The 24,226-nt window shown below is 45.7% G+C and overlaps 1 protein-coding gene across 2 annotated transcripts in view; it reads right to left on the bottom strand.

The window, feature by feature from the left end:
- Nucleotides 1-24,226, bottom strand: part of ALOX5AP (arachidonate 5-lipoxygenase activating protein) — a 62,876-nt gene that overhangs the window by 25,389 nt on the left and 13,261 nt on the right. Inside the window, exon 3 of one of the 2 annotated variants that reach the window (XM_072976077.1) lies at nucleotides 10,039-10,231. The exons of the other annotated variant lie outside the window; for it this stretch is intronic. Within the exon in view, the coding sequence (XP_072832178.1) occupies nucleotides 10,039-10,072 (34 nt within the window). The 5' untranslated portion in view covers nucleotides 10,073-10,231. The remainder of the gene's footprint in view (nucleotides 1-10,038; nucleotides 10,232-24,226) is intronic. 2 annotated transcript variants of the gene reach the window in all.

Genomic DNA, 24,226 nt, shown 5'->3' with positions numbered 1-24,226 from the left:
CCACTTCAGAAGGCTGAGAAGGCGCGGGAAAGGAGGTTCAGCTACGGCACCCCTTCCCTGGTGGGACACCCACATCTGAGCTCCCGGAGTCGCCTGGTCAGGGTGGGAATGCACGTGCTGGTGAAGCGAGTCCACTTTACCCAGGACGAGAGCATTTTAATCGTCAGTCGAGATGGCCATTAAATTACAGCGCACACATTAAGATGCTGGCTGCGGCTGCAGAGGAACACTTATCAGAGGTGAAGCCTCTGGAAATGCCATTCATCTCAATAGAGAGCTGCTGAGACAGAACAAAAAAAAGAGAGGGACAGCAGGGGCGTGGGGGAGGGGGAGGCGGAGGGGGTGCACAGCCGCCAGGCTGGATTCCGGATTTCCAACAAGGCTGTTGCCAGGCCCGCTGCCGGCTCTGGCCCACCCAAAACCAGGCCAGACCAAGCCCCAGACCCGAGGTACCGAGCAGCTGTGATCCGAGGACCTCCTTTGTGCATTTGCTCCTCAACACACCCCTCTGGGGACAATTCTCTCTCCCACTGCCCCAAAGATGAGACTGAGGTTCAGAGAGGTTAAACCACAAATCCAAGGACACACAGGAAGAACAGACCTGGGATTCAAACCCAGGCCTGTCTAGCTTCAAAGTCTGGGTCTTTAACCACCCTGAATGCTGCCTCTGGAATAGTTTTCAGGGCTTGGGGTTCCTGGTCCTTCTGCATCTCCCTTTGGTAATCCCCTAGAGGCTAGTGAAGTGACCAATGGCCGCTCCGCCCCTTAAAGAGTTGTTTTTTTTTTAAAGAAAGACAGGGAAATGTCTACTTTTTGCAGGAAATATGTTCCTGTGACACCTGACCGTTAGTAAAGGTAATTTAACCAGAAAAAGCTCACAGCTCCCGGGCTGTAAGTCACCCCGGCTCCTCCAGGACCCCTGCTCCCAGCGCCCTCGGTGCTTCTGCAGACGCTGCACTCATCCGTGTGTGACAGGTTACTTAGACAAATGTACCGGGAGGAGGGAGAATAATTAGCACGTTCATTAATTAGAGTACTGTTAGTAGTCTGACTGTGAAGGACAACCATTTGTCAACAGAGATCAGGACAGCTGGGGCCAAGTAGTGACTCAAGGGGGCAGCAATTCAGGGAAGGCGGTGGCACTGACCAGCTGCTGTTAAAATCCATGGGAGCTGCTCATCCACTTGGCATCAACGTGCCTCCATCACCATAGCAACACGGGCCCACTTCAGGCAACACCATTCAGGCAGCCTTCTTCATCTCACCCGAGTCGCGTGTTGCTGTTTCAGGAGGGCTCTTCCCTTCACTTTCTGGCCAAGGTTGCCCTCAGCATTCATTAGGACAAGGAACTGTGTACACAAACGTTGGGAGTGAAGGAGAGGGCACAGAATGCTCCCAGGCCGGGGGGACAGAATGCTCCCGGGCTGGGGGGTGAGGGGGTCAACTCTAGACAAGGCACAGAGATATAGCCCAGGTATACAGGCACATATGGGAGGCGGTTACAAAGCAGTTCCTTTTAATTTTAGTTAATCTAAAGAATATTCAGACCAATACTGATTCAGACCGATAAGTGATAGGAACAATGATCAGACCACAGTCTGTTCCAGACGTCATGTGTCGACAGTCTCCACGAGAACCAAGTCAGCCTGGTTAAAGTGTTGTGTCTTCTTCCCGGCCGCAATCAGATGGCCCATCTTTACATGAACAGCTTGTGGTTCTGAATTGAACTGAGCCAGTTAGAGACTGGCCCTCATGCCTTATACAGATGAGGAAACTGAGGGGTAGGGAATTTGCTGCAACCCCAAGGCTACTGCTGAAAGTCCACACATGCTCAGGACACTGAGCTAGATGCTTCACTAATCAAAACGACATGTACAGATATGACCTCCATTATTTTGAACCTCAAGTTATAGGCTGACACTACCAGCACAAGGAAACAAATAGAAGCAGAAGTCCAGAGGCATTCACACAGATGGCAAGAACCCATGACAGCACATCCAGAGAGCCTCTTCCCTCTCCTGTCACAAACACATGGCAGCGCGTACTGTTAAGAGTTTGCCGGAAAATTAAGCAAGTGACCCTCAAGTGCAGAGAACATCATGCTGTGTTCTGTGTACAAAAACAGAGGTGAGACATAGTTTCCTTTGCCCAGGTATCAGCTTAATTTGTCTTATAGACTATCCAAGGAAATGGGATCAGAAATGGGCATGACTTGACTTGGAAACATTCAACTCTAACAAGATAAAAAATTGTGATGCTCGTATAAGCTCAGCTGATTTTTGACCAAATAATTCAACGAGGAAAGGAAAGCCTTTTCAACAAGGGGTACTAGAACAAGTGGATATCCATATGGGGGAAAAAATGAACCTTGACCCCACCCCAAAATCACACAAAATATAACTAGAAATGAGCCTTAAACCTAAACATAAAAACTAGAACTATAAACTTCTAGAAGAAAACATAGGAGAAAGTCTTTGTGACTATGAGGAAGGCAGAGATTTTTTTAGATAAGACACAAAGAGTGAGCTATGAAAAGGAAAAACATCAATAAATTAGACTTCATCAAAATGGAAAACTGCACTTCAAAAGACACCATTAAGAAAGTAAAAAGGCAAGCCACAGACAGGGAGAATGTATTTGTAATAGATAAATCTGATGAAGGACTTACATCCAGAATATATAAGGAACTTATTTTCAGTCAATGATAAAAATATAAACAACTCCTTTTAAAAATGGGAGAATGACTGAAACAGATATTTCACAAGAGATGACAGACCAATGGCCAATAAGTGCATGAAAAGATGCCCAGTATCCCTAGTCATCAGGGAAATGCACAGTAAAACCACAACGAGATCCCACCATAAAGCTCTTAGGATTATAGCAAGGATGTGGAGCAAGTGGAATTCTAATCTGTAGCTGGTGAGAGTGTAAAATGATAAATGTAAAAATGGCAAAATGTTAATAAAAACACTTTGGAAAAAGTTTGGCAGTTTCTTTAAAAGCTAAATACACACTTAACTATTCCCTGGCAATTCTTAGGTGTTTTTCCAAAAGAAATGAAAACAAATGTCCTGTATCAATCAGGGTTCAACAGAGAACCAGAACCACTAGCAGACAAAATATATAGATGGCTGTGTTATAGGTATCTGACCTAACATAACTGTGTTGTTAAATAGTCTACGTGCATGTGTGTATTTGTATCCAGGGTTACTATAGCAAAGCACCACAAATGGGTGCCTTAAAACAACGGAAGTTTATTGACTCATAGTTCTGGGGAGTAGAAGTCCCAGATCAAGTTGTTGGCAGGGCGTCGCTGCCTCTGAAGCCTACTTGCTTATGCAATGTGTTTGTACCTTCTGGAACTGCTTGAGCCCAGCCTCTTATATGCATACCCCTTCTATTTGATGATGGAATGTGGCTTCTTTGCAAACCCAGCCTACTGGTGTGAGTGATAATATTCAGCTAACAAGATAACATGATGTAGCAGCACTATTTACAACAGCCAAGACGTGGAAGCAACCTAAATGTCCATCGACAGATGACTGGATAAAGAAGTTGTGGTATATTTATACAATGGCATATTACTCAGCCATAAAAAGAATAAAATAATGCCATTTGCACCAACATGTTTGGACCTAGAAATCGTCATTCTAAGTGAAGTAAGCCAGAAAGAGAAAGAAAAATGCCACATGATATCACTCATATGTGGAATCAGAAAAAAAAAAAAAGACACTATGAACTCATCTCCAAAACAGAAACAGACTTGCAGACATAGTAAACAATCTTATGATCTTATGGTTACTGGGGAAAGGGGGTGGGAAGGGATAAATTTGGGAGTCTGAGATTTACAAATGTTAGCCACTATATATGAAAATAGATCTTAAAAAAAGTTTCTTCTGTATAGCACAGGGAACTATGTTTAATATCTTATAATAACCATTAATGAAAAAAATGGAAATGAATATATGTATGTATATGCATAACTGGGATATTGTGCTGTACACCAGAAATTGACACATTGTAATTGACTGTAGTTCAATAAAAAAAAAACCTGAAAATAAAAGATAATATGATGGTCCATGGTGAAGAGTCTGCATTTATTACCAATAGCAAGACAAGTGTATCTTAAAAGAATAGTTATCTTCAGAGGATAACATAGCTTTGTTCCACCATCCTAAGGAGTTAGGCTTGGATTCACGTGTAGAAGCCTGCCGAAGGCTCCAGATGGCACCTGCCTACCTACCACCACCAGCTACCTACCACGGATACTTCAAGCACCATTGTATCAGCAGAGTCTTAAGGCTCAAGTAACAGAGCAGCTTGTACAGCAGCCTGAAGTTGTGTGCAGGGCCTCCTCTTACTCTGGGTCTCACTCAAAACCGGTGCCTTTTTAGGTTATTCAGTGAATGGGTTGGACTAGCATGCCCAAATGGGGTATATGTTACATCCAAGATCCAAACAGGTCTAGTGGGCATTATGACTCTTTCTTAGTGGTAGGAGGGGCCAGATGTAAGAACTTGTCCTTCACCTTGGAAAGGATAATTCACCATGGCTCAGACTTTTGGATTGCTGAGAAATTTCACAGCAGAGGCAGGCCCCAGAATTTCTGTGGACTACAAATCAGTCACATGTCCATACAAAGACCTGCATTGTCATGTTTGTAGCAGCTCTACTCAAAATAGCTAAAAACTGGAAACAACCCAAATGTCCATCAGCAGGTGAAGGGAATAAACAAATTGTGGTACATCCTTACAATGGAATTGTTCAATAATAAAAAAGAACAAACTACTAATGCACACAACATAGACGAAACTCAAAGCCATTATGCTGAGCAAAAGAAATCAGACACAAAAGAGTGTGTGATTCCACGTACTCGAAACTCTAGAAAAGATCGGTAGAATCTACAGTGACAGAAGGCAGATCAGTGTTGCCTGGAGCTGAGGCTGGGCTGGATGTTGACCGGAGATAATAACAATAAATAAAGTGTTACAGATATGAAAACTAAGGCTCAGTAATTTTGCAACCATAGAGGTTTAGGACTTTGTCTGTCCCCTAGTCTAATTATCTACTTTTACAGATACGAAGGAACACAAGGGAAACCTTTCTGGGGTGGTGGAAGTGTTTTGCATCTTGATTTTGGTGATGGTTACATGGATGTACACATTTGTCAAAACTCGTCAAACTGTACACTTAGATGTGAGAATTGTATTGTATATAAATTATACCTCCATAAAATTGATGTTAAAGGAGCAGGAAGAAAAGTTTTGATGTTTAATAGCTCAGTAGTGTTTTTCACTTAGAAAGTAAAGTAAATTACATACACATATATAACCATTCAACTGGTGAAGGTTCAACAAAGGAATTTATATTAACTAAACTATGGAGTGCATGGAATAGAGGCTCTCCTGGCTTTGCATTTCAAATAGTTTAGAAATATCAGGTGGCAGAAAGTTCCATTACCCACTCTTCCTATACAGATGCAATTCTGCCTGAAGGGCCAAGCCAGGTACACTAATATCTTATTGTATATCCTTTGTCCCACTATTTACTTTGGCCTCTATTTTAAGTAGTTAGGTAGTAGAATCACCTGTCTGAGATTCTAAGATAAGGTGACCAGATGTCCTGGACTACCCCAACAATAAAAATAGTTTCTACTTCTATAGATAATAATCAAGGAAATAGTTGTAAATAGCTACTGATCTTAGATCATCTTCTGTCTTCAGCCAGAAGTCACCCAATATAAGACTGGATTACCGGTTCAATCTCGGAAGAAGGAAAGTAAGCACATAAAAAAAAGGCATCCAGAAATTAAAGGAAGATACTAAATACAAATGAGCTCAAAGAAGGAGCAAATCAGTCACCAGATAGGAGTTTGCCTGATTCTATTAGGAATCTGTTAGAAAGGGCTTCACAAAATCAGGTCACAACTAATCCTAAGCAAAAGTCACAGGGACCAACTGCTCCAAACCAATAGAGAATAAAATTGTCCTACTTAAGCCTAGCACTGGGAAAGGACATGCTTGGCCTGGAACCACACCCACGAACAAGTATTAATAGCTAACATTTACTGAGGGCTCACCTTTTGCCCAGAACACTGCTAAGCATTCTACATGCATTACCTTACTTAGTCCATTTTACCAAGATAGAAACTGAAGCTCACAGTCACTTGCTCAATTTTATAAACTAGCTGCAGACTCTGCTCCTCTCCTAAATCTCAGTTATCTGGTATATGGGCATGTTCAAGTGTCATCACATTCTCAGCAAACTAGGAATAGAGGAAAATTTCCCCAACTTGATAAAAAAAAATTCACAAAGCACTACAGCTGACATTACTGCTAAAGCCAGGGGGAAAAAAGCAAGGATGCCCTCTCTCACTACTCCTTTTCAACTTTATACTGAAAGCCTTAGCCAATGCAGTAAGAAAAGAAAAGGAAATAAAAGATACACAGTTTGGGAAGGAAAAAAATAGACTGCCTTTGTTTGTAGATGATGTACCTGTCTATGTGAAAGAATAGACAACAACAGCAACAACAAAAAACTCCTGGAACTAAGTGATTACACCAAAATTGCAGGATACAAGATACAAAGGTCAATTGCTTTCCTATATAACAGCAATGAGCAAGTGGAATTTGGAACTAAATACACAATGCCATTTACATTAGCACCCCCCAAAATGAAATATTTTGGTATAAATCTAACAAAATAAGTATGTATGAGACCTATATGAGGAAAACTACTAAACTCTGATAAATGAAATCAAAGAACTAAATAAATGGAGAAATAGTCCATGTTCATGGAGGGGAAGACTCAATATTATCAAAATGTCAGCTCTTCCCAACTTGATCTGTAGATTCAACACAATCCCAATTAAAATCACATCAAGTTATTATGTGGGTATTGACAAACTAATTCTAAGTTTATAAGGAGGGGCAATAGTACCAGAATAGCCAACTTAATATTGAAGGAGAAAAACAAAATCAGAAGACCGACACTATTCAGCTTCAGCACTTACTATAAAACTTGTGTAATTAAGAAATTGTCTACTTTGAGGTGAAAGAATAGACAAAGAGGTCGATGGAATAAAATAGAAAGCACAGAAATAGATCCACATAAATATAATTAAATGACCTTTGACAAGGAGCAAAGACAATACAATGGTGAAAAACTCATTTTTCAAGAAATAGAACAACTGGACATAGACATGCAAAAAAGTAAATCTAGACACAACTTACATTCTTCACAAAAATTATCAACACATTAGTCTCTTTGCATTTTCTGCTTCTTGTGTCTCTTTAGCAATGAGTTGTTGGATATGAAACAAATGATCTTAAAGAATCTTCAAGATAGCAACTATTTTTAGAGATGTGTGATGAGTAGAGTCCCAAGTAATCTGTTAGAAGGGTGGTCCAGGGTCTTCCACTGATCTATTAAAGGAATCATATTGTTAAGTATAGCTCCACAGACCCAGGTCCTAAAGAGGATCAGATGACAGAGGGCAGGAGTATGAAATGTTATATGTTCTCTATCTTCTCTCATTTATCCACTCATTCAACAAATACTTATCAAACATACATACCACTGGTTTCATTACCAGTCAGTGGTAATATTGGTTAGGATTAAGTTCATCTGCATATGAGCAGAAAAACCAAAACAGCAATGGCTTAGACACATTAAAGTTCGTTTTTCTCTCATGTAAAGGAATTCCAGTGGTAAGCAAACCAGGACTGATGTGGCGATTCCAAGGTCATCAAGGACCCAGGTGCCTTCTCTCTTTCTGCTCCAGTCATAAGTGTGGCTTCCATCCCAATGTCACTTGACTGTCCAAGATCACTTCTGGTGCTTCTGTCATCTGTTCTGCATTTGGGAAGCAGGAAGGAGAAAGAGTAAGAAGGGAAAAGAGGAATCAGTCATACCCTTCAACTTCAACTTCTATTTCATTGCCCAGAATGCTGTCACATGGCCATTCCTAGATTCAGAAGAAACTAGGAATAAAATCTTTCAGCCAGGTACATTAATACCCTGAATAGAGTCTGGGATGAATGGGAAATGGATATTGGGTAGGCAACTAGTTTTAGTCTTTTTTTTACGGAAGATATCAGGAAAATCTTCCCAGAGGAGGTGGCATCTAAGACGAAATGTAAAGGATGAGTAGAAATCAGCTTGGCAAAGACATAAGGAAAGAGGAAATGATGTGTTTAAAGATCCCAAGTAAAAGGAAGATCACGATGCAATTGAAGAGCTGAAATGTTTTTCATTTAACTGGAAACTAGATTGAAGAGGTGGTGTGGGCAGGTCTGGGCAACGACATCACAAAGGACCTTGTGAGTACCTTCAAGAAGTTTCAAAATGACCCTGGAGGCAAAGAGAAGCTACTCAAGGATTTTAAGAGGATTGTCTTGCAACTGAATTTGCATTTTGGAAGATCACGCTGGCCACAGTGTGGAGAACAAACTGGAGGAGCCAGTGTGGAGATTTGGGCATCTGTTCCAGAGATCTACAGAGAAAAGATGGCAGCTTAGACTCCTGTGGTGGTGGCACTGGGCAGAAGCTGGTGGATTTCAGGGCTATTTATTAAATAACAACTACAATTTTTAGGGAGGGCTGGGGGATAAGGAAGAGGAGAATGAGCCTCAGATTTCTGACAACATTTTGGATGAGCGTTGGCTCAATTCCCTGAGAAGTTCCTTTCAAGACCCTTTCACTGTCATTCTTACAGTACTTCGCCAGGGGTCATTCGGGCGCGTAGCCGAAATTCCCAGGGCTTGGTTGACTCTGGCTATTCTTGAGTGAACTGTGCTAAGCACCATAGCCCCCCAGTGATCCACGCGGCAGTACTGATGAGATGTAGCAAAATAAGACTTGATGCAGATGTACCTGTATTAAAAACGAAAGCCCGTCTCCTCCTGCTCCTGCTAGCAGAAGGAGCAGAGGGCGCAGTGCTCGGCTAGCAGGAGGAAGGTGCACGGAGTAGACTCAGCAGAGTCCAAGAACCCTGTGTCACGACTGGAGAACTGAATTACAAGTTTCATTTCCCCCCAAATCCATGGCCACAGGGGGTTCCCAGCTCTAGATGAGAGGTGCGGCATTCACCCTGAATCACAACCCCCTTGCACCCCAAGAGCATCTGCACCCACAGAGAGGAGGGGAGAGAAATCAGAAGGGTGGCTGTGCTCTCTGGACGGTTCCCTCAGGGTGCAGACACCCAATTCTCTTAGGGAGCAGAGGGGAGAAGAGAAGGAAAAGTCCTTTGCTTGTTGTTCTACCTTTATTGACAGATATTATGCAACAAGCAAGGAAACAGATGTTGGATTAAATGACTGGGGCTTCAAAGATTCAAAAGTTAAGTTTCTTCCTCCGGCAAAATCAGCCTGACCACATTAGCAGAGTATATGTAGTACTAAAGTGTTTTTGTTCCTGTTTTCCTTTTGAATAAACTAGATGAAAACACTACTGTTTGCAGTGTTAAATGGATTTCATAACTAATACAGGATGTGGCTAAATTCATATTACTGTGATAATTTTAATTGAATTTCCTGACTCCTACATGTTTAATTGTCAACTTTTAACACTGCATTAAACATAAGGTTCCAATGTTATTAATATGAAATACATTCCTGTGATTCTATTTTGCTTATCATTCCTGAATATTGTGTTAAGTCTGTTTAAAAGACATCCCACGAGACACTTATGTGTTTACTGAATTAGAAAAAAACCCGATGTTCTCACATATCCTGAGAGATAATGCCATTTACATTGTACATGAAGGGTGTTGAAAACCACTCAGAGAGCGTCTTAGGTGGCCAGAGGCTTTCAGTAATCCGTAGCATCTGATTTTCTCTGTAATATTATGAAGTTAGAAAAACTACCCATCGCACTTTCCAAATGCAAATGCCTATTTCAAAAGCACCCTTGAAATGAAGAAAAACAAAGCATGTGAGGCACAGCCCTAGTTCTCAGGCTGTGTTTGAATCACACGCATAAGTTAGAAGTGACACAAGTTTATCAACAGAACATCCGAAACAGTCACTCCTCACTCACCCGGCACGTGTCCATTAACCCCGCTATGACTCATGACACAGCAGTGACCTCTGACAGCGAAGACAACCCTGAGTGATCCAGGCAGGTTTAACAGAGAATGTTCACTAAATGCTGTTTGACTCTTCGAAACACCCTAAAGAGTCTGGTCATTTTATGCAGGATTATAACAAGCTTCGTTCTCTGAAGTCTACATCTACAGGGAGAGAATAAGGAGGAATGAAGGTGAGGATATGGGAACATTTGTTGAGCACAACTAAGTGCAAGCAACCTGAGCACATTACTCTATTTAATCTTGAAGAGGTACCGTTGTCCCATTTTACAGATGGGAACACTAAGGGCTGAGAGCCTTCACACGTGGTGAAGCCGAAATCCTAGACTAGTTTTGTTTGATTCTAGAGAATCATCATCATAATAACAATACCTACTAACATTTATTGGATGCTTTCTATGTGTGTCAGATATTGCCCTGAGCACTTCATCTCTGTGGTATCAAGCCCAGACCCTGCGGGACTGCCAAGGGAGCACGTATCCACACGGGGTTGCCCTGGGCCCCGGGGATTGCTTCCTCCAGGCTGGTAGCTCCCATCACCCCCATGCCACACGCCCAGTGACTCAGACCTCTGGCAGCAGCTCAGCTCTGATGGGGAGCAAGACTTGATGTCACGAGTTGACAGATGTTGCCCTAAACTCAGCACCACGGTGACCATTGGGCCATTAAAAGCTGACCTTCCTGTTTAACTATGACCATATTTTTTTTCTTATCACTTTGAATGCTGGAGTTGGTGGCCAAGAAGGAATCACCCTAGAAGTCAAAGGCCACGTGCCTGATCGTAAGTTTCTGAGAAGCCCAAGAGTGGAAAGGGATGCCAGTGTGTTACAGAAGGAAACTCCATGGGGAGCTTTTCAAAATGTTCTGGTCTCAAACCCCATGGTGATGGATGGGCCCGTCCCATCATGAGGACGGCTCCTACAGGGGCTGAAGCCAGGAGCAGCCACTGGGGCAGGGCAGCATGGTACCCAGGCCACCCCCAACCCCCTTGGTAAAATCCCTGCCTCCCCGATCCATGGATAGGCCTTGCAGGTTGCTGCTGCCTTTTCCCCTGCGTGTACTGACAGGGAGGCATCCAGGCTAGGAGCAAGTAAAGAGCGTGGAGATACTCTCTGTCCCCATGCACGAGAAGGCCCCTCCTTCACTCTGGCCAGTGTCACGTGGCACAGCTGTACACACAGAGTCACAGAATGCTCCTCACAGTAAAAGCTAACATACATCAAGTGCAGCACGTGCACCAGGCACTGTAGTGAGTGCTTCGCATCCAATGCCTCATTTAACAAGGACAAAAGCCTACTGTTGTCACCCTTTCTACAGATGAGGAATTGAAGCTCAGAGAGTCCCGGTAACTTGGCTGTGAACACACAGCAAGTAAAAACATGGTACTCAAAGCTAGACCTAGAGACTCCAAAGTCAGTGACATACTTGTTTGCTGGAGGCCCAGGGGCCTCAGGCCACTGGTCCCTGGCACATGTCAACCTGGTGAGGGAGCAAGGTCAGGGTGGCAAAGCTGGGGAAGAGGGCAGCCCTGCGACCGCCAGGGCGCCATAGCCAATCCAGAAATGATCTGACCAAGAATTGTCCCCTCCCCAGCCAAAGGACAGTCTCACAACCTTGATGCGAGTTCCAGAGCGGAGCCCAGCGCAAGACCGTGTAAGTAATGATGGTGTCAGGAATGGCCTTGCTCACATAGTGAGATGAACACTTTGGCAAGCCCTGAATTTCCCAACAGGAATCAGAGCCTGTAAGCTACGTGGAGACATTCTGCCAAGTGCCCAGGGCCTGATGGCAAGCTGCCTTCTCAGAGGCCACAAAAGCCCCCAGCAGAACCTCTTACGGATGTTTTCCAGTCGAGGATGCTTGCCTCCGAAGCATCTGTGAGAGCCATCCACAGGCTGCCAATCAGCTGCTGGGTCCCGGGAGCTCCTTCAGCCCAGGGCAGCTGGCAGCCCTCAGGAGTCCTCCTGCCAGGCCCCTCGCCAGCCCACTGCCTCTCTCAGGAGGAGCCAGGGACCCGGGGAGGGCAGGAAAGAATGAATGAAACCTCCGGAAATGGACCACTCAGGCTGAGTCGCCCCACTGATCTGTGCTGACACCCATGCTTACTCCTCAAGTCTCCCCCTCGTTGCCCTACCCTCTTCGACCTTGGACCTGGGCGGCCTCCTGTGAGGAGTGAATACAGCCTTCCTACACCCAGGTGTCGTCCTTGGGAGAGAGTAGAAAGGGTCACCCAGCTCCTCCCTCCACAGGGACAGAGAGATGTTCTAAGCTCTTTGTGAATCTCTGAACACTCAGCTCAGGTCTTTTCTTTTAAGGTTAATACATCCATCACTTACCCTAATGCTTATTCAGCATCCATTTATAAAGAGCCATGGCTGGGAGTTACCTCCACGGGGCACCTCTCAGGGGAATCACAGTTATTTAATGCAAGGCAGATAAGAATCTCTCGAATCCCAGTGTGACCCCATGATTCAGATTTATGGAACCAAACTTTAGAAGAAATTTGATTCAGAGTAGACGGAGCTGGATGGAGATCTCGGAATCAATGTGACTGCCCAACACTGTTTCTGGGAGTGTCAGGTCTTAAACCATTGCATGAGGTTGGAGGGCCCAGACAGATTTGTAGGGGACATGTAGAGGATGCCCCCAAGACACACACACACACACACACACACACACCCCTATGCCCGCCTCTCAGAGACAGCCAATGGTTTACATGTTCCCAACACTCCCCCAAGAGCCTAAAGATTTTCCAGATTCAGAGGTTTCCAACTCTCCCATGTACACCATGAGAGTTACAGTTAAAAACTAGCATTTTTGTTTCTGCTGACTTCCCGGAGTTGTACAACGCCGGGTTCACAGTGGAGTGAGTTCTATGTAGTTTTTGCAGGGTCTTCCAGATATGTCAGGACTCCCCCTTTTCACAGGGATCTGGGAAGGGAGGGGATGGAGGGGCAGAGACGGGGGTGGAGGAACCCAGAACTACAGAGCTTCGCACAGCAGAGGCAATGCCCCTCCTCTGCCAGAGCTGTGACACTTCTTTCCCTGGTGATGAGAAGTGATTTCTGTCCCTTTTCTGGGTGCCTCTTGCCTCACCAGCTTTCCCCAGATCAAACACACCCCAGACAAGGATGGGGGAAGGTACAGTTTTCTAACTTTGGGGTTGGGGCAATGTAATATGAGAGGCCAGAAGCTGCAATCCTATGTCGCTTACTCACTTCCTGTAGGAAGCCCCAGAGGGTCAGATCTGCAGGACAGGGTCCCCTGTGGACACTTCCTCTTTCCCAACCTCTGTGTCACTCCCCTGAATTGGTCTCCTACACACCCCTACAGCCTGGTGGCTCTTTCACAGTATTAGCAATAAGATCCCGTGTTCTGAACCCAACGCACGCAGTTCCCACTGAATAACAACAACACATCGCATTACTAGCACCCACTGCAGCAGACGCCAGGTAAACGCTCTGAGGATGAGGACGGTGGTGGTGGTGATTCTGATAATTATATTCCTGAAAACAGTGGTCCTTCCTTCTCCTTCTTTTGGGGGACTCACACATCTCCCAGGAAAGCTTAGCTTTAGAAAGTAAATGAAATTGTGCTCACCAGACTCTAGCTCAGCAACGACAGTGATCGTGATGTTTCTAGGGGGCAAACTGATGGCTCTGGATAAGGAGTCATTCTTATCTTAGGTTCCCTTCAGAGGAAAGAAACCTGCACTCTCCAGCAGAAATGCACCGGAGACCTCTGACTTCTGGCATCTTTTTCCTGCTTTCTCCTGCATGCTCCCGTGTGTGTGTGTGTGTGTGTGTGTGTGTGTGTGTGTGTGTGTGTGTGTGTGTGTGTGTGTGTGTGTGTGTTTTCCATCTTTTATGGGGGGGGTAACTCAGGTTTATTCATTATTTTTTAAACAGAGGGACTAGGGGTTGAACCCAGGACCTTATGCATGCTAGGCATGCTCTCCACCACTGAGCTACACCCTCCCCCTGCATTCTCCCTTTGGAAGAAGACTTGGCATATTGACTGGAAAGCTGGGGAGAAGAACTGGGCTGCATGGCTCGGCACCCTGCCGGGACTGCCCTCCAAGTTCATTTCACCTGCTGCTTCTGCCATTTGACCCGCTGCAAATTAAATGCAAGAAGCTTCAAAACCCTAAAATTCCGGGAACCACATTAGTTCAGAGTGACAGATGAGATTATTTTGCTGAACCCTCATTCCCTCAACCCATGGAGGTGGTCCTGCCCGTCGGGCAGCTGCCTGGCTTCTTGTTTCGAGCTGCTGCTCTGTCTTGTTCACGTAGGGCACTGAAATGTCCCTTGTCCTTCACTTGGCACAAATGCTACATTATGTATGAAATCCATCTCTCGTCTTTTCCATTCGTCTGCAACCTCTTTTAAAACACCCACTTGGCATCAAAATGATTATAAACCCATTTATGAATATGAGTCCTGAGGAGGCAAGGTAATACTCCTGTCTGCGGGAGTCATCAGAAAGCACAGAACAGGGTTATCTCCATCTGTTTAGATGATCATAAACATGAAAACACACGGTTTTAACACAGATCCCTTGCAGAGACCTCTCACAACTCTGGGCCTACAGCCAGGTGCATCCTCCCACCCAGCCTTGGGCAGGGGTTCGGACCCCGTTTGAGACACTCTTCACTCTTTCTCAAGTTTCCCTCAGTGCTTCCTTGCTTTGCCCCATATCAGACTGTATTTGGTGCAAGAAAGAGCGTTATGGATCCCCTGGGGTTTTGCTCAGGCCTGTTCTAGGATCTACAAAAGCAGCGTTTATGTCCTGGTGGTTTCCTAACATAATCTGGCCAAGTATTACCTCCAGGCTTGATGCCACTGTCATAGAAGGCAATTTACATGAGACGCTCTCTTTCACTTGGGACTTGTGAACAGGGCTTTTTATTTCTCAGCCTCTGATTTGCACTGAAGTTCACAGGCCTCAGCAGCACAATAGAAGGCAGTGAGACAGAGACTTCCTGCAAAACTCGGGTCTGAATTCCTCTGCCCTCACAGTGGCCCTGCAACAGACTCTCGCTGGCCAGGCCTCTGCGGTTCCCGCCTCTGAGGGTCACTGGCTGACCGCTGGAGAGCAAGTTCCGGGCAGAGGACATTGCTCTTCATGCTGGGAAAGGTCACATGCTAAAAATATTGATGGCAGCCTCTGTCAGCAGGGAACACTTGGCAGGGAGGAAGAAGTGCTCTGGGATAGAATGGCCCCATCCTTCAGGGGATGATGCCTCAACCAGCCCGGTCTCGGAATGAGCCTGGTGCCCAGCCCTCCGCAGGGCTCTGAACACAGGGAGCTCCCCCCATCAACCCCGGAGCTGGCCATCTAAACTGTTTCCTCTTGGCATAAATGAGATCTTGGCCCTGCCGTGTCCCTAGGCTCTAAACCAAGGAGTCACCCTTCCCTGCTCACATCGAGTGCCTCGTGGGTCCACCTCGGAGGTGTCTCTTTCCATCCCCTCAACGGTGTCTCCGTCCAGACTCTCTCATTACCTCTTGTCGGGACCATCGCAGTGACCTCTGAAATTATCTTCCTGCCTCGTCACTCCTTTTGACAACTCACATTATACACAGCATCAGAATTATCATTCTTTGTTTTAAACAAACAAACAAAAATATAAAACAAGAAGGAGGGTATAGCTCAGTGGGAGAGTGCATACTTAGCCTGTACAAGGTCCTGGGTTCAATTCCCAGTACCCCCATGAAAAATAATAAATAAACCTAATTACCTCCTCACCTCAAAAAATAAAATAAAACAAACAAACACACAAACAAAAAACAAAAAACATTGCGCCCACTGTGTACAACACAGTTGCAACTCCATGAAAATCAAGGCTTTCCCCAAACGGTTCCCCCAGCCTTCATTTCTGTATCTATTGTCGCATAACAAATTACCTCCAAATTTAGTGGCTTAAAGCAACAAAGAAAACATTTACCGTCTGTCACTCTCTGTGGGTCAGAAATTCAGGAATGTCCTAGCAGGACAGTTCTGGCTGGGGGTCTCTCAGAGTTTTCAGTCAGGATGTCAGCGGGGGCTGGAGTCACCTGAAAGCTTGACCTAGGGCCGGAAGACCCACCCTAAAGATGGCTCGCGCACGCAGATAGCAAGTCGGTGCTGGCTATTGGCAGGAGACCTCAGTTCCTTCCCCATGGGGGTCTCTCCCTAGGTTGCTTCTGTGTCTCATGACAGGGCAGGCAATCCAAAACCCCATGAGAGAAGTGGCAACATCTTTTGTGACCTAGTCTTAGAAGCTGCACAACATCACTTTCCTGTCATGTTTAATCGGTCGCACAGACCAACTTTGATACGATGTTGGGTGGACTACGAAAAAGCATGACTACCAGGAGGCGAGGCTCACTGGGCACCAGCTGGGAGGCTGGCTACCAGATTTTCCATCTTGACCTTCCCCCTCCCATCCTGGGCACCCTGCAGGCGGCCACTCAAAATGATCCTCCTCCCACTTCTAGCTGCCAAAGTCTTCTCTCTCCTGCCAGAGCTCACTTTTCCATGAAGACACCCCCAGATCCCATAGCCTTTAATAAACTCCTCGTTCACTGAGCACTTTTACTTGTTACTGGACTTACCACACTCTGCCTTGTATTATAGCTGGGTGCAAATGGCTCTACTTCCAAAAGACTGAAAACTCCTAAAAGAGAGAAACTGTGACTTTCACATTTTCACCCAATCCTCGGCAAAGTACTGGAAGAAGATGCTCTATAGAAATGTATTAAATTGAATTGAATGTGCCTTTCTTCCTGTCCAGGTTACTGGTTGAGAAGAGGCTACTTCATTTAGCATCATACCATGTGCTGGCTGCTGGGGACAGACATGGTTCTTGCTTCGGTGGAGTTTTCAGCTTAGCAAAACACTGATAAATTCTCAGAAATGACTGGACAAATGACACTACATTTAGAAGTCTCTATTTTGTCAACTCATTGCATTCGAATATTCCTGAAAGTATTTTAAAGTAAGATTTTATAAAGGTTTTATGGCCCAATCTTTCCACTTTCTTCTCAGCTCTTTTGTGATGGTTCCTATTCATTCATTCACTCACTCACTCATTCAGTCACCTACTCACCCAGACACTCAGCAAACACGGAGGAAGTCACTGTGGGGATTCAAAGATAAACGAGATGGTTTCTCCTTTCAAGACCTTCATAACCCAGTGGAGGAGACAAGCAAGTACACAAATGACTATAACGCAGCCAGGACCCCAGCAGCGGCAGGTTCCGACAGTGATGCAGGAGACGGCCCTCCGCCAGCGCGAGGGGCAGGGCCCTCGCTTCTGCTACAGGAGCTGCTGAGAGCCCAGGAGCCACCACGAACTACATCAGAGACAAAAAGCTGAATCCTTTTTTGTCCAGCAACATCTGAACACTAACCCGAGTCCCAGAACAAAACATCCTTGTCAATCTCTCTCTACGCAGGGAACTGAGAACCAAGAAAGGAAACAAGAAAAGGGATGCACTGAAGTTCTCGAGGTGAAACGCGTCAGCAGCGCGGAATCGGCCCGGTCCTCACCTCGGACTGCCCAGTGCTGGCCGTCCCGCTCTGGACCGCGGCGGCCGGCCCGGAGGGCACAGGCCTGCGCTAGTGATTCAACATAGTGACGCCAAGGAGTCTAGAATCTGGGAAAAGAATAAAAACATGCTTCTAAGAAGAAGGGAAAAAATAAAAACATGCTTAGATAGTAATTCTCAGGGAGTCGTACGATTCTTTACTGTATTTTTACTATTATCATTACTGTATTTGTTTCATCCACGAATAAGAACACCTGGGCAGTCCTGTGGTTTGGAACATGGGTCTAGTAATCAGGGGGAATATTTCCTTCATTGCTGTCCCAGAACCCCAGGACGTACGACTGCGAAAGCAAACCTCATAAATGCTCATTTATTTTTAATGCGAGTATTTTAATGTATGCAAAATATATTATACACATAAAAAGGATTTATAAGATATACGCAGTTTAAAGCTTAATAAAATGAACACCATGTACCGGTACCCTGCTCAAGGAATATATGTCAGATTGTTGGTAATAATAAGAGTTAGTATTTTCTGAGCACTTATGTGCCAGACACTGTTCTGAGCACTTCACAGATATTGTTGGATGGATGCTCACAACCACCTTATCAGTTAGGCAGAGGAAGCGGAGTGGAGGAGGGGCAGGAGGCTGTGTACAGAGTGCTTATGGACTCCTTTCACTTTCAAGAAAACTTCCTCAGGACACATTTCGACAAATGAGGATCAGTGACTTTGTAAAATGTCAAAGAAAATCTTCAGCTTTCCAGATGGGACTCAAGCTAAGGGAAGAGTAGGTGGTAGCAGTTCATGCCCCGGGCACTTCTGGCCCAGAGGTTACAGCAACACTGTTCCAGTAAGCCAGCCCAGTGCCCTATCACAGAGCCAAGAGCCGATCGGCAGTTCACTCCTATAAAAGCCCTCCTGGGAAACCAGATCCGGGCTGCGGTTGCCAAACACCAGCAAATTTAAAGGATGTGAAGGCAGAAACACAGGGTAGGAGAAGATGTAATGATAAAAAATCTCAGTCTCCATGTGTATGTTTGGCTGGGTAACGAGACATGGGCCCTCATATTTTGCATCAAATTGCACACTTTATCCCCAAGCCCCAGGCACGATGTTTGAGCCAAAACGATCATGGGAATTTTTAATTCCACAAATAACTTTCAAGAAATAAAAACAGTTTCAATGGATACACTTATTTCCATCTTAGTAGGACGGCACGCAAGGGCCATAACCTCTTTTTGCCATATGTATTGGTGGAAATTAAGCAAGAGATCTTTGTCAATGATGCAGCATCAGAAGACAGAAAAAAGACAGGAAGGTCTGAGGCTGCGGTTTCCTGCTGCCCCAGCGGGCAAGCTCCTGCACGGGCACTGGCCCTGGGCGCTGAGTCCCAGCTTCCTTCCCCTTCCCCTTCCTCAGCTCACACCCTCACTCTCTGCCCCTTCTTCTCCACTTCCACTTTCTTTCCTCCCACTCACTCTCCACTCTACCAGCTATATTTGTCTTTCCTGCCACACCCATTCTTAGAATAACCTTCCATTTCCAGCACTCAAATTCCTTTTCTTTCCACCCTTCGGAACTCAGAGAGCTCATCGCAAACAGGCCTGCATTAACAGCTGGTTTCAGACTCCAAAGCATCGAATGTTTTGTGCACTGACACAGGTAGGCGACATACGGGTATGAAGGGGACTGGGACCTACTGGCCTTGGAGGATAGCCGACCCAGAGAAGGAAGGAAGGAAGCAGAGGTCCACATAACTGAAATCCAGGCTCAAGGTGTTCTATAAAGGTACTAGAAAGATAGAGTTAAAAATACCGGCAAGCCCAGTCAGGAGCCGAGATGAGTTCCACAGACAGGTAGGGGTTCCTGGAGGAGGTGGAAACTGAGCAGAAAGCCTGCAGTTCTCACCTCTGAGGTCTCCTGTGAGGACGCCAAATAGAAAAGTTGGAGAATAGACTCATACATCTTCAAAGAGGGTTGACAGAGAGTTTCAGTACCCACATGCATCCCTGTGGGGACCCCTCACTCTGAACACAACCACCCTGTTGCCTCTGCCTCCAGCTCACAGCCAGCTTTACGTTCTCCAGGATTTTTGTCTAGAAGCTCAGCAGCCACTCCAGATACCCCACCTACACCCTGTAAGAATATCTTCCCTTTTTAAACATTTGCATTTATTTCACTGCTTTGGAGGCTGAGGGAGATTACAGGAAGGAAGGCAGCCACCTCGAAGATCTCCCCTTCCTACCAACTTAAAAGTCCATCAACAGATAATTGGATAAAGAAGATGTGGTACATATATACAATGGGAAACCACTCAGCCATAGAAAAGAATGAAATAATGCCATTTGCAGCAACAGGGATGGACCTAGAGATGATCATACGAAGTGAAGTAAGTCAGACAGAGAAAGACAAGTATCACACGATATCGCCTATATGTGGAATCTAAAATGTGACACAAATGAACTTATTTACAAAACAGAAACAGATTCACAGACATAGAAAACAAACTTATAGTCACCAAAGGGGAAAGGTTGGAGGAGGGATAAATCAGGAGTTTGGGATTAACACATACACACTACTACATATCAAACAGATAAACAACAGGGCCCTACTGTATAGCACAGGGAACTATACTCAATATCCTAGAATAAAACCATAATGAAAAAAATATGAAAAAGAATATATACATATAACTGAATCCCTTTGCTGTACACCAGCAACTAGTACAATACTGTAAATCAACTACACTTCAATAAAAAAGTAAGTTAAAAAAAAAAGATCTTCTCTTCCCTGACCTGGAATTAAGACTCAAACAGCACCCAGGACCCTCCTGTGCTTTACAGCCACCCCAGGCCCGTCTGTGTAGGGCTTCCAATCAGGCCATCGGCACTGACTCAAGACAGAAGGGCCAGTGAGGCAGTGCAGAGAGGGAGACAGACCTGCCCTCTCTGGGCCTCAGTCTCCTCATCTGTAAAATGAGAAGGTGGTCCTTGCCAGCTCCCCCATGACAGGCTGTCTCTGTTTCCTTCCTGTTCTCCTTCTGTTCATCCTTCTCTTCCAATAAGATGGGCTCCTTCCCAATTTCTGAAGCCACTGCTCACCATCTGCTCATCCTCCTGTCCCCTCCTCTCCCTTCCTTTCCAGGCTGTGGGGGTCTGCTTGTGCTCTTTTTAATGTCCCCCTCCTTTGCTCATTCTGCCTCAGAATGCTGGCTTTTCTCCCCCTGCCTGGGCTCTGCTGGAGAAGCAGCCAGACAGGACCATCCACGCTGCTGGTACTTTGGGGCCGGCTCTTCTGAGGTTCCCCTCCTTCCTCCCGTGGCTAGGCCTGGCATCCGGCGGGCACCCACACACGCAGGAGACAGGAAGCAGGCCTTTCGAACTGTCTGCTCAGCACTGGCAGGAAAGCCCTCGGATTTCTCAGTGGCGGCAGAAAGAGCCATTAACCTCAGCCTGATTTGCAAAAGGGAATTTAGAATCTCTGAAAGGCCAGAAGACCCAGGTTGAAAAAACTGCCTCCTTTAAAAAAAAAAAAATCATGGTTGAGACTTCAGGGAGGAGTTAACCAGGCTCACTGTGAGACAGAAGCCAGAGTCCCTGCAGGCTGCACGGACAACAGGACCTGACAAGAGCACATGCTCAGGGGTGGCGGAACAGGTGAGTGCACGAGTCTGTCACAAAGGACATTCCTCCTTTTAGAACTGTTGTCAGAGAAATGGGCTTTTTTGGGGAGACACTCCATATGGAAAGATAACAAAACAATGCATGTGAAGTACATTTCCCTTTGGATCTTTTTGCTGGAAGCTTCCTCCCTGCCTTCCTTCTTTTGGAGTAGCTTCTAAAAGAACGTGACTTGAACACATCCGTTGGAACAGCTTGGAAAGGAGAGGAGCCAGCCTAGGTGACCGGTTCCCCGCTGTCCTCTTCTCCGCGACCGGCCGTGCCTTCCTCAGTCTCCCTGGGAACCAGCCCGAGAAGCAGCCGCCAATCAGAGCTCCCAGCCCCCAGCCCAAAAGACACCCCCACACACAAGGGGTGGATTTTAAACGAAGGTGATGAATTTATCTATTCTTATCACCTATGTTAGTCTTGATCTCTTCCTGCACAAAAAGTCCTTCAGCATTTGTGCTCTGTGGCACTCACCAGCATTTGATGAAGACTCTTATTACTTTAATCCTGTTAATGTACATGCCCAGTCTCCCCAGCCAAGCCTGCTCAACAACGGGGACCACGTCCCATTCGCCTCTCTAAACCTGGTGCCTATCAGTGTGTCTAATTCATTGTCAGTGGATTCTTTTTTTATTTTTTATTCTGCTTTATTACACAAATAAAACATGCCCACGGTAGGATTACATGTTTATTGGTGGAGTAAATCACCACAGCACAAAATGCACAGCCTCCAAAGCAATTAAAGAAATGCAAATGTTTACAAAGGGAAGATATTATACATGTACTATATCAAGACAAATCAATAAAGATGATAAAATGCTGTGCGGGAATGATTACAGGCAAAGAGCATGCTTAAACAGCGTTGGAGGGGCGCTGCCACCGGGGTCAAGACTTTTGGTCTTTTTTGATGACCAAAATTTTGGACTTTTTTGATGACCTGGCAGCACCTGACAGGAAGTATAAAGATCCTCGTGGCTTTCATCTGGGATATGAATGTTCAACCTGGCGCACGGGCATCCTGACGCTGCTCCTCTGTTCTGTATTCTGGAATAACTTGTCATTCCAGCCCTTCTCCTTGCTGTCCTCTCTCTCTCTCTGTCCTCACTCTCTCGCGCCACCTCTCTCTGCTGTGAATCTCCTTCTGCTGCTGTGTCTGGGCTCAACTGCATTGCCAAAAGCCAGTCCTCATTGGCTGCAGATAGGAGATTTCTCCCTGAGCTAGACTGACCGTCTGTCCTTTCAACATCCTCTCCAACATAAGTCTTGATCCCTCCTATTAGAATAAAACCAGCCACACTCTGTGAGTCATCACCCACGGCCAAGGTCAGGTGGCCATCCTTCCCTCGCCGGCATGCGCAGCAATACCCAACAGCTGAGCATCAGAGGCTGCCCATGGAGGCCCCACGGGCCAAGGCCAGCAGCCGGGGTGTGGGCTACACCCTCCTCCATGGTGGGGTGGTGCCAGGGAGGGCAGTTCCAGGACAGCAGGAAGGGCATGGCCCTGGGAGGCAGGACTTGGGCTCAGATTTTTCAGTTAAAACTAATGTTTGCAGTTTGCTTTTCTGATAATGAAATTGTACATGTTTATTATAGTAAAACTGGAAAGTAGAAATAAACAATAAATAAGCAAACCAACAAACACCAATCACCACCCCCTGATTACCTGTTACCTCCTCAGCAGGGACCCTTCCAGAATTTCTTGTCTGCATATACGCTGGGGTCAGAGGGCGTCTCATAGTCCTCTAATAATCTGTGCATTTAAAAATGGTTAAGATAGTGAAGTTTATGCTATGTGTGTGTGTTTTTTTTTTACCACAACTTAAATAGGAAAGAGATGCACAGGATTTTTCATAGCCCTAATAGGCGCCGTGGAAGGCACTGTTGTGAGCCCCAAAGTCTCCCCACCCAGAGGACTGCCTGCACACTCAAGCAGAAAGAGACAGAAGCCATGCTGCTGCTGAAGACAGGACTGGTGGAAGTGTCGGAGGTCAGCTGGAGAGGGATGGCCCACTCGAAGGCACAGACATGCACAGACTCCCCAGCAGAGGAGCCACTGCTCACCCTCCACCTGGGGGACAGGGCCTGGCCATTGCCACCTCATGTGGTGCTCCTCTAACCAGCCATCTTTGGTCCAGGGCCCTCTACTGGGTTGGCCAACACTCTGTCAGAATTCTATCTCAGGCTGAGGTCTCCCCGTCCGACTCTGCATCCTCTGTCATCTTTTACAGTCATCATCCTGCAGTAAACTTCCTGTCCTCAGAACCTGAGCTCAGTGTCTGTTCCCTAGAGGACCCAAATCTGTAATGGAGAATTTCAGAACTGGTTTCCCTAAATCATAGTGAATGCTGCAGGTTGAGCCAGCATCTCTCTTTACAATGTGTGAGCACGTTTTGCCCTTCTCCTTCTGCTTTGAAACACCAACACTTAACATCCTGCTCCACATATTTATTTATCCTATTACATTTTGTATAAGTCAACTCTCACTAGATAGGACTGTGGTAACCTAAAATTTCTGTAGCTTACAACAACAAAGGTTTATTTCTAACTCACTTTGTATGTTACTGGTCCCCTTTAAATGTCTTCTCATAACAGAATCCAGGCTAAAGGAACAGCCTCTATCCTGGACATGAGTTCCTAATCGCAAAGGGAAGACAGCAAAAATGCTGGTAGAAACATTCAAGGTTCTCCCACTCACATTTTACAGGCCAAAGCAAGTCACATGGCCAAATCTGACAATGAGGTTTGTCCCAAGGCAACAAGCAAGAATATCTAATGCTTCTCTAGGGGAGCAAATATTTCGAAGGATACAAAAATGCCAGGGCTGAGGCTTCTGAGAGTCTCTTGGCCCTTCCCACATTGTGCCAAGATGACTGCTGAAGCTCCAGACATCACAGCCATATTCCACACAGGAAGGAGAAGGAAGGGGCAAAGA

This window comes from Vicugna pacos, chromosome 14, assembly GCF_048564905.1.
Source record: "Vicugna pacos chromosome 14, VicPac4, whole genome shotgun sequence".
In the NCBI taxonomy this organism is placed as follows: Eukaryota; Metazoa; Chordata; class Mammalia; order Artiodactyla; family Camelidae; genus Vicugna; species Vicugna pacos.
This window is presented reverse-complemented; position numbering and strand designations above follow the sequence as displayed.